Source organism: Amphibalanus amphitrite, unplaced genomic scaffold, assembly GCF_019059575.1.
Source record: "Amphibalanus amphitrite isolate SeventyFive unplaced genomic scaffold, NRLGWU_Aamphi_draft 001371F_arrow, whole genome shotgun sequence".
Classification (NCBI taxonomy): domain Eukaryota; kingdom Metazoa; phylum Arthropoda; class Thecostraca; order Balanomorpha; family Balanidae; genus Amphibalanus; species Amphibalanus amphitrite.
In genome coordinates this window covers 10,866-22,293 of record NW_024882864.1, presented here as the reverse complement: position 1 = coordinate 22,293, position 11,428 = coordinate 10,866, and the positions used below count along the sequence as shown (strand labels likewise).

At 49.6% G+C, this 11,428-nt stretch overlaps 1 protein-coding gene across 1 annotated transcript; it reads right to left on the bottom strand.

The window, feature by feature from the left end:
* Nucleotides 1-426: 426 nt before the first annotated feature.
* On the bottom strand, nucleotides 427-1,107 carry LOC122372548. The gene has a single exon (XM_043349847.1). It carries the CDS (start codon nucleotides 1,105-1,107, stop codon nucleotides 427-429), a length of 681 nt encoding a protein of 226 aa, XP_043205782.1.
* Between the last annotated feature and the right edge of the window lie 10,321 nt (nucleotides 1,108-11,428).

Sequence of the window (11,428 nt, the reverse complement as noted above, 5' to 3'; positions counted from 1 at the left end):
TGGGGCGTTCCATGACAGATCGACCAAGCCATAACACCCTACCTCTCAGATTTTGATGAAATTGCGTCTAAGGGGTTATCTGTACCGTAGATTCTTAATCTCCTATTTTCAGCGTTATACTACAAACGGACTTAACTAGGTACTCGTATTCATTCATTCAATCGACAAGTTACTCTCATATCATTGTAGTTCAGTAATCAGTTCACTGCTTCTCAAGGTCTAATTTCAAGTTCCAAGTCATTCTCGTCATTCATTATCCGTTCTTATTTCGGTCTTTCAATTCGGCGCGCGCGCGTGAACTAAACTGCCAGGATCCTCGTCATAACAATCCTCAACAGGGCTTTCCGGACCGTGGCCGGAGTGACGGGAGAGTCTGTGGCTTTGCCCTCCTCGTCCTCAGAGGACAGTGGAGGGAACGCCTGACGATCACTGAACCTCGGCAGGCTCTCGGCGAGGTGCGGGGGCCTGGAACCCGAAGTCCCGATTGGCCACGGCTCGCGCCTGCTTCGGAAGCATGCGCTGCCGATGGATGAGTGTGGCGATTTGCATTTCCTGGAGCCACTTAGGGCAGTCCCGATGGGACGCCTCGTGGCTTCCACCGCAAGCGGGGCAGGCCGGATGGGTGGCAATGCAGTCAGTGGTTAGGTGGCGGCCGCTACAGCGGCCACACAGCTCATGACCCCGGCACTGGGCCTCACCGTGTCCATACTTCTGGCAGCGGCGGCAGCGCCGGGGCTTCGGCACGACCAGGCGGGTCCTGTAGGACAGGTATCCTGCCGTGACGCGGTCAGGGAGGGAGCTACCACTGAACGTCAGGTACAGGATAGCTTTGGGCCCTCGCGGCGGCCGGAACACCGCCGTGACCCCCTGAGCGCCGAAGTCCTCGAGAAGGTCGGCTGGGTCGAGCATGTCTAGCTCTGGAGCCCAGATGGACCCCTGGACACGTGTAATGGGGTCCTTGACCTCGACCGGGATGGCTCCAATGTTGGTGAGTTTGAGCAGTGCCTCGGTTTCCTGGTGTGACGTCGTGTGGATGTAGAGAGCGGTGCCCTTGTCAGAGAGCTCGGCCTTGAGCTTGTAGGTGGTGATGTTGAGAGACGTGTTCATGTGGTTGGTGATGCTGTTCTCGGTGACCCATGGATAGATCAGCTTAACCTCCCGCTTGTCCGTGCGCCGCAGAACAAGCCACCGCCTCACTCACCCAAGGCCCTATATACCCACTCACCATGGAATGGTTGGGAGGGGGGAAGGTGCGGGACATGGTTGGGAGCTATCGGATCGTCACTGTCGGCAAGAGGGGGCAGTATCGATAAGCCCTATCCTTTAAACCAGCAAGGTACTTGACAGTGGAACTAGAAATTTTGAACCCAGACCAAATGGGTGGGCCTACAGGGGTGGCGCACTGAAAAAGAAGAGGTGGAATCTAAGGGAATCTGTGTCAAAATCAGCGGGGGTGGGGGGAGTGGGGAAGCCCAAGATCGTTGGTCGAGCAGAGAGTGCCACAGAAGGCAACCGTACTCAGATGGCAGGTCAGAAGTCGCGGACGGCGAAGAAGCAGTTGACAGCGGTCCCAGGAGCGTGTCTTCTCGCGGACGGCGAGAGGACAGGGTGGCTGCCAGGGGCGTGCCGAACCGGCCCAGCACCGAGGACAGCGAAGAAGGATGACTCGAAGAAAGTACCGAAGCGTGCCGAATCGGCCCCACTCCGAGGCTGCCCGCAGCGGCGGAAGGACTGACAGGTGTCAGGAAAAAGGCAACAGAACGTGCCAAACCGGCCCCGTTCTGTTGCAGCCTGGCAAAGCGGAAGAAGGTTGGTTGAAGCTTGTAGCTTGACGTAAGGATCGCGTCGTGGCGGTGACCCGCTCTTACCCTGAAGGAGGGATCCAATTTTCGGTCGAATAATCCCCCAAATGGTCACAGCACCGTCATTTCGGTACCTGACACTTATCTGGCACCATCGAATTTGTGATGCTCCGCCGCGAAAAATGGTGTGCGCATGGGTGGAGAACCTGCCCCGGCCACCCCGGCCGTGGCCGGGGTAACTTTCAGCCGACCCCGGCGCGGCCGGGGTAACTTTTTCCACTTTTGTAAATCCTGAAAGCTGTCTCCATACGAAAAAAACTGCCATCTATAAAAAGTACTCTCATTATTCTTATCTACCTTCAAAAGTTCTTGAAAATTTACTTTATTTTCATTTTGGAGCTTCTATGTTTTTAAGTCTTTTCGTCGCGGAGCTCGACATGTTTCATCAAACAGAAGTAAATCATATTTAAGGGCCGTTAGCGTAAGATGGCACTGTAATAACATCACAAGACAGGACGAGGATCAGTGAGATAGAAGGACGAGCTGCTGGGGCTCAAGGCTCCCCCAACTTAACCCGCACCAGGGTGGTGGCCTTATCGTAACACGTTGAGTCGAGAGGTTATCTGGTCATGTTTTAGGCAAGCTCAATAATAAAATCACTATAGATCATCAAAAGCCAACTTTCTCTTATTTTAGCGTTCTCCGACAACTTTTCTCACAGTTCATGAACATAACGGAGCTTAAACACTGCAAACAAAACATTCGATTACTCGTTTAAGGCTCGGTCGCGAATACCTAATATTTCAGGTGCGAGCTCAAATCAATAAGAGGGTCAAAACGGTCAAATTTGACATTTTGTTTTGTGTGGGAAGGTTGCAACTTCCACGGAATAAGCTTTGCAAAGGGCTTGATGGCATTTTTAGCACGATCATCCAGCAAATTTGACCTGATGACCTAACCTAGCACTAGCCACTAGGTGACATGCGTCCGAAATTTTAAGGCGTGTTGCAAAATTGTTGTTACAATTACGAAATCTTCCGCACCTGCGTGCAGCAGTTTTCCCTAAAAACGTACGCAGAAATCCATTATTCTATGCCACAGAATAGGGGTTTGTTGATAACCGTTGACAAATATTTGAGCATCATCGTCTTTCTGACTTTCGGTCGCCGGCCGGGGTAACTTTTTCAAACATTCTCCACCCGTGGGTGTGCGGATATTTTGGAAAGCTCAGCGTGCTTACCTCAGATCAAGGTCATAACGAAGTCGTTCAGGTAAAGAAACATGTCGATTGAGATGATTCTGAGTACCACTACCTACCTACATTGATGACCCTTCCCTCGATGCCCTCATTTTGTTTGGAGTCTATTGACGAAACATTCTCACCTCAAACAGCTTTAGTGACGTCACAAATGACGTTGCGTCTTTATGACGTCACGCAAGGTCCAGGAGCAAAACTGAAACATCGGACCTTGCAAAGAATGCGTGAAGTACATTCTCCCCGTAAATAATTGTTTGGCAATGAGGGCGTTTCGCTATTGCGACATTTTTAAAGGGACCCTCCCACCTTCAAAAAAGTTAATGAATTGGCACGAAAGTGATGTCGCTCGGTTCAGAAAGAGCGAAAACGAATATCTACCAAATTTCATCGAAAAATATTCACCGGTTTTCAAGATATTAGACTTTTACTTTTGTTTACTTTTTGGGATCTCCGCTGTTCCTAGCGACTTTATTTGAAAGTGCGGCATTTGTTGCGCGCAAAGCAGCATATACCACCGCGTGCTACCAAACGTTTTAGTTAAAGATTTAAAAATCGTTAGATCTCCGCTGACGTCACAAATTCTAAGGGGGCATACCAATGCACTAGCCCCTTAGAATCCGAAAACTGCAAGTTTGAAATTCCGTATCTCCGAATTAAAGCATTTGTCGATGTTGTGAGTGCCCAAACCGGTATTTGCAGGCCATGGCCACCAATTTGGCTATCTCAACTCAAAACTAATGTTAAGGTGGGAGTGTCCCTTTAACATTACATAGGCTCACTTATTTGACGTCATAGTTCAGCCTTATATGAAGTTTGTTTGGGGACTTAAGATGCAAAAATAAATTGGAAAGAAGATGGCCACATTCTCAAAATTTAATTTCTAGAAACGAATTATATGTAAAAAATCAAATCAAAAATTTTCCAAAATAATTCATATCACAAAAATCTTTGTTTGATTCCAATTGTGGGGATGTGCAGTTTTATATGAATCTAATGAGTATTTAGCTAAATATCCGCGGATGAAATTTATAGTTTTTTATGATAGTCATTAAGTGGCCTGGGGCAGTATCTCCCTAAGTACTCGACGGATGTGATTGAAATTGTCACAATACGAATCGCCGGGCGAGATAAACCCATAGCCGAAATTTAATTAAAATTGGAGAGGTATGGTGTTATTTCGCGATTTTTTTGGGTAATCTGTCGTGGAATGCCCCAGTTTCGTCGCGTCGACTCCGGCGTGTTATCAGACATAATAGCCGTTTTCACGACGGGCTATCCGGCGACTGCACCTAATTTGACGAAATCTGTACCTAATCTCTTTTACAGCAAATATCTTTATTTTATGAATTTATTTCAGTGTTTTAATCGATGATACTCTGATGACAAAGCAGGCATATAAGCAATTAGTGCAACCTTCTATAGAGCCTTGGTGCAACCCTAGCTGATAGCTACTCAGAGACACACTGAACCTAATTTGACCAAATCTGCACCAGATGTGCACCAAATGTGTACCAGACGGCCGTCGTAAAAACGGCTAGTGTCAACAGTCATGTGCCTGCTGTACCGTCCGATACGGCGCGAGAAAGATGTTGCCAGGACCCGCTCGGCATGACTTCATGTACTTTCGCGGTCTGGTGCTGGAGGTCGGGGCGCCAGCTTTCCCGTCAGAGGAGCGCTTTTGCTGGCCTCCCGTGACCCCGTTCCTTTCTCTACAGGGACGGCATCGTCGGCTACGTTGCCGAAATCGTCTATACTCGCATTGGGAGAACCAGGGGTAGCCAAGCCAGTAACAGTTGGTAGCATTAGGCCAAATGGGCGCTCAAAAACTACTACCCCATAGGGTTTCCATGTTAAATCGACCTTTTTCAATCGACTTTTTTCATACGTAAGCTAAAAGATAAAGTGTCAATATTATTGTGGGGAAAGGTAGTCTCAAGCTTCCTCTACAACCTTTCTATCTAGCGTCTTTCGATGCGGAGGCCATAACAGGTCCAAAAAGTATTGGGCGCTGCCCGAGGTACCAAAATCCCCTCCATGAGAGCACAATATCCTGCGCATGCGCACATTGCCTCAACCCTAGACTAGCGTAAATTAGTGATACTGCTAATGGACTCGATCAGCCAATCACCATCACTGATTACATTCATAGATGTCGCTAGCATCATGTAAATCCTGCTTGCGAACACATTTTAAGAATGAAACAGCTGCGCCATTTCTGCCTTAGATTGATTCCTTCCATCTTAGTATCAACTATACGCTTTTCAACTAACTTTAGACTAAGTTTTAAACTATGGATAGTACGTTAATTCTGGTACATATTATTAAAAAATAACTGCTTTATGAATTTGGCTTTACTTGTCAGAATGGAATACTCTATTTTTTTTCCATATTCAATTTGTAAGGCCGATGAAATAGCCGGCTGCAATGCGATTACAATGCAGAGTTCGATACTGGCTGATGGCTGGTCATAAATACAAAATATCAGTTGCTCATACATTACACATGCTTAACTTTCTCCCCTTCAAAATATGCCGCTTATGCCTCCGTATGCCCCAAAATTGGTCCCTTTAAACAACATTGTTCGTCTGTTGCAGAGCGGTGCACCGTAGAATGTTTATAGGTTACACGGTTTCCGTGCATGAATGGTTGTAACGGATGACGTGGATGGATTGGAACACAGTCAATCCACAAAGGTGTTTTTTAACATGTATGCGAGGAAATCATGTATTAAATCACCTATAACATGTTTCACGGTACGACTTTGCTCTCCCTTCAGTACCTCCCTGATCTCTATCCCTGTTCACTAAGGTGCAGACGCAGTTGAAGTGGCGGTCTGCGCTTGCACGGTGTACTGGCTGGTGTCGACCCCGGCTCCTGAGCTACCAGCCACAACTAATGTAAAAGTTATATTATTTCTAATTTATTTCTAATTTTTTAGAACGATATTACTAAAAAAAGCAAACCCGCAAAAAATGCACGCAGAAAGCGCATAGTGTAGCCAGGCCTTTAGGCCGTCTGGTGTCGTACGTGTATACAGCCGCAGTCCTTCAACGGTTCCGTCCCCCGTCCTCGCTCGAATATGGTTAGTGTCGACCCCAGCATTTTTAAAGGGACTATCCCACCTTCTAAAATGTTGTTAAAACCAGTTAAATTGTGCCCGACTTTATAGATTGGATGACCAGGAACACGGTTCTGGCATTTATTTTTCATTGAACATCTTAGACTTCCCATATTCCAAACACAAACTTTCAAATATGTGACGTCACAGCCCAAAATTGCCTCCTTCCCCAGGCCACATTACTGTCATAAAGCTGATTCTTTTTACTCTGTAGGCACCACAACAAAGTTCAGACCAAGTTTTAAGCGATTTTTCAACGAACAAACCCATTTAAATCAGAATGACTAAACGAGGTGACGTCACACTAACGGTCGCTCCATGTTGAAGATAGGGCCTTGTACAAGGCCCATTTTCAAATGAAGGGAACGAATTTCTTCAACACCAAGAGGCCGCGGGGGTTGTAACCTAGATAGATAGTGGTTTCTGAACCTCGCCGCAAACTTGGCTATCTCAACTCAAACCCCATGTTAAAGGTGGGATAGTCCCTTTAAGTAGGTACAGCGATCGTTAATCCGCAGTCACAATGATTCGTATACAGCTTGATCACCCCAGCTGACTTGCAGCTTTCATCAGTTGCTCGAGCGAGTTGACACCGAGCGGTTCATTCTTAAACCACATGTCATCCGCGGGTGATATCTTGAATCTGCTCTGCTTGAACCGCCATTGACAATTCCCGTGGAGTTGAGTTTGCTGACGCACAGCTTCATGATGTCTACCAGTTAGTATTTTCCCAGCTCACAGTTCCTAGATAGTAGATAGTATATGGGTGTAGCTCCACTGCTACTCAGGGTCTGGTCCTTCGTTTTCTTTTTTTCAATGAGCGACTGCCTAATAGTGAAGTGCTTAAGACCTTGGTCATCAGCAAAAACCAAACAGTCCTTTTTCAGTTGACGATAGAGTTCTCGCCCGTGACATCCAGGGATGCGGAGCCGGAGCCGCCGGAGCCGGCATATTTTGCCCGGAGCCGGAGCCGGAGCCGGAGCCGGAGCCGTCAAAAAAGGGAGCGACTCCGGCTCCTTTTCTTAAGAGGAAATAATCATTTACCTAGTTCGGTTTGACAGTACAAGGCGTGAAACAATGTGGTATTCAAAATAGCCTTGTTGTGCAAATACAGAAGCAGCGTGTACCAATCCCATCGCCTTTTTTCTTCCACCCGTATTTAATTGATCGCATAGGAGATGTACTGAGTAGAAGCCGGAGTCGCCGGAGCCGGATCATTTTACTCGGAGCCGGAGCCGGAGCCGGAGCCGCCAATACATTTCACCCGGAGCCGGAGCCGATTTTTTTCTCCGGAGCCGGAGTCGTCTGAAATTTCCACGGCTCCGCATCCCTGGTGACATCCTGTGTTGAAGGCTATCACGAACCATGCAGCCTGCTGCAGTTTCCGTGGATCAGTAGCGGTGATTTCGCTCCCTAGATATTCCATATAGGGCCTTGGATATTCCTTGGTCTTCATGAGATCTCCCCCCAACGCGGTGTGTGCCCTTCGCTGGGGACTGGCATTCCTGCTTTCCGTACAGCTTCCCCTTAGCAGTGAAAGTGACGTGAGGTGACGTTTCTTGAGTCATTCCCTCAGTCTAGCCATCGCCCCATGGGAGGGCTTACCCGTTTGTTTGGTTGCGACTAACGCCACCGTCTATTTGGGATGACCTGACGCGGTAGGTGATTCACTGTCACTGTCCATTACGTACGGGCTTCTGGTTGATGGTTCAAGAATTAAGACTAATCGTGAGAGTTAAAAGAGTGAAAATCAAGAGGTGGAATAAAGACAAATACTTAATTTGCAGTTGTGAAGAGCAACTAGGGGCAAGCCGTAAATAAATGAAGCCAATGACCTGCAGTGAACTGGGCTGCCTGAACTTTTCCGTCACTCATCGTGAGGAGAAGTCGGAACATAGCACTGACTATCAGTCGAGTCCGGCCGCCCATTTGAATCTGGTGCTGTTTGAACGGGGCGATTTGCTCGGACCTCCAATGGAGTCATGGACGGCCTTTACCTGCTCGTTCGCGCCGCCTCCCAGTTTATCGGCCGAGCGAGCCGGCGGGAAGGTATAGCCGGGTGCCGTGGTGCCAGGTCAGGTCGTTCCCCGCCGTTAGTTGCAGGGGCGCCAGGAAGGTTAACACCACTGGGTAACCTCAGAAGCAGAGGATGGCTGGCTGGTTGTAGCTGCTTGGAGCTGTGGCCCTATCCAATGATAGGACTATCGTTATGATCGGACTACCAACCTGGCGCAGGTAAAAAAGCTGTCGCTTGTTTTTCCGCTATTTTGTATCTCATTTAGTTTAAGTATGGTGCTCCATTATGTCAGAATGGGGGGAGTATGTGACCTTTGACATAACATTAAGCTAATTTATAAACTTTAAAAATTGCTGGTGCATGTACATTCTTCATTATTTTTTGACGGCCTATCGAGCGCCGTTTGTTGGTTGTCGCTGCGTGGTCAATAGCTGAGCTAAGGGTGGGGGAGGGCTTAAAATACACTTGCGCACTGTAAAATGGAAGAAAGCGGCGAGTTGTTTGAAAAGTGCACCGCGGCTACTGGGGCGAGCCACCGCCGGGGCGGCGGAGGCAGCACGCGGTCATTGTTGGCGGCAGCTGCACAGAGTGGCCTGCACTGCAGGGGCCAGCAGCGGGAGCATTGTCTGCGCCCGACCTGCCGGCGGGGGCGTCACACGGCCGTCCCTGCGCCGGGGTCAGGTCAGGTCACCGTGTCTCCGAGGTGACCCTGCACCGGCCGCCGCACAGTGACGGGGACGGGTGGGCACCGCTCAGTGGCACTATGATTGAGTTCCGGTAGTGGCGCCAGGGAGACCTGCCGGCCCAATATGGGTGTAGGAATTCGGGCCGTTATTGGATGCGCCGCGGCTGGTCGGCGGCCGACGCGACGGTCGGGACACAGCGCGGCGACCGGTCCATGCTGTAGCTCCTCCTGAAAGGTGGTCCCGGACGGAATCCACATGTACTGAGCACTGCTGCTGACGTGGGGGAGGGGCGGCGGGGCGACTCGGCTTCCCGGTCAATTTTCTATTCTTTACAAAAAGACTTAAGTAAAATTAAATGAATTTTCCTTAGCATTCATTAGGGGCAATGGGCAATTGGCAAACAATTTAGCTTTTATCTTGGCCAGAGGCGTCCAAAGACCCAGTTTCTGGGAGGCATGTTTTCGACAAACCTCGGCTCCGCCGATATTAGCCGTTGATAGCCGGTTAGCCGGCATAGGGAAATGGGGGGGGGGGGGGGGGGGAGGAAGATGCGAGAGTGAAAACCACTAACTGCTCGACCATATTTGTATTCAATGTGATATTCCCAATTGATTTCCTGCATTGGCAACCGTGATCAAATATAAAGAGACGGACGCAGGTACGAGCTAAGGGGGAGGAAAACTGGTTAATACACTTTGTGATACCGTATGCCGTTTACTACATCAAAATCGACTTTGCAGTTCTCGAAATGTTTAAGCCAAGTCCCTCCCCCGCCTCCTCCCCACCAAATAACGTACTTCTTGCAGAGCCCAACAGTAAACAAGGTTAAGCTGGCCGAAATGTGTGCTGGCCGAAATTCCGTCCGGTGCTGGGGAAGCAGGGAAGGGCCGTTCTGGTTGGTTCCCGTCCGGTGCTGGGGGGAGGAGGGAAGGGCTGATCTAGTGTCGTTGGTTCCCGTCTGGTGCCGAGGGGAGCAGGGAAGGGCTGATCTAGTGTCGTTGGTTCCCGTCTGGTGATATTATTCCTGTTTGGTGCTGAGGTGAAGCTGCAGGTGCCGCTATGTGCCGTCTCTTCCCGTTCGGTGGTGCGGGCAGCGCTGTGCCGCTCCGTCGCCGTTTGGTGCTGGGGGGTGCTGTGCCGTTCTGTTGCCGCTGGTTCGGCGCTGGGGGGTGCTGTGCCGCTCGTTGCCGCTGGTTCGGTGCTGGGGGGAATGCTGTGCCGCTCTGTTGCCGCTGGTTCGGTGCTGAGTGCAGCGGTGTGCCGCTCGTTGCCGCTGGTTCGGTGCTGAGTGCAGCGGTGTGCCGCTCGTTGCCGCTGGTTCGGTGCTGAGTGCAGCGGTGTGCCGCTCGTTGCCGCTGGTTCGGTGCTGGGGGGAATGCTGTGCCGCTCGCTGCCGCGGCCGGTCTCCGGAGGCCCTCAGACGCCACTCGTCCGATCAGGTCATCACTCAGCGGAGGCCGCGGGCTGCGAGTGCTCTCCGAGTCAACAGGCGGTGTTGATACACTGCGGTCGGACAGGCACGTACACACACACACTGCACTACGGTATACACCTCAGCGAACACACCACACACAGACACAGGAACCCACCGAGGAACGACGTGGCAGCGGAGCGATCAACGTATGACTGGCGCAGAGATAGCCTTGGCATTGAGTTTGCTAGCCTCAGTGGTGTTTTTGTGAGCTCGCTGATCTTGTTTCTGCAAAGGGCGTTTTTAGAAGGACTTGCCAGGGATGAACAATGAGTTTTTTTGTTAGAACGTCCCCACCCCGCAAACGTGGCCGTGAAATTCCAAATTTCACATCCGGTAACGATCCTTTAGCTGGTGGATGCCTGCTTTCATAGACGGACACAGGTCAGCAAGTGCATGTTGCAAACACCTATATACGTGTTTGAAAAATGCACCATTCACTTCTTTCTGAAGGAAAAAAAGTCCCTGGTATTTTCATGAAGTCTTATTCAGGGCTGCAGAGTTGATGGATTTTAAGATGTCTCCGACTCTGACTTCGACTCCGGCTTCCAAATTCGCCTCCAACTCAGACACCGGACTTTGCTCGTTGAGGCCATAAAATGAAATCAATTTTTTTTTAGGTCAGATCTTTTTATATTGCCTGAAGCGATCGTTACGCGTTTTAAGGCCTTACAAATAAGTACCTACTTTTTAAATAGCATGCAGAAATTAAAACAGGCTTGACGCAGCAGCCGTCTTCAGCCATTTTCAATGAAAATGCTCGTCCAAAACGGAGTATGCCCTTAGCTTAAACAAAATCTTATTTTGAAATGTCAGGAGTAGAATATCGTCAAGCAGCCATATGAAAGGCATGACTGAGCCATGCAGTGTTAACTCCGACTCCGGAGTCAGAGTCGGTAGGATTTTAGCGATCCCAACTCCACCTCCGACTCCGACTTCACAGCCCTGGTCCTGTTGGTTTCTCTGTTTGAAGACGGAGCCTGCAACGCGACACAAGTCGCTGATTTTCGTGGCATTGATGATTGACCCCTCGTCGGACCAAGTCGCTTCTGCTTTCCCGCGACACAAAATGCACT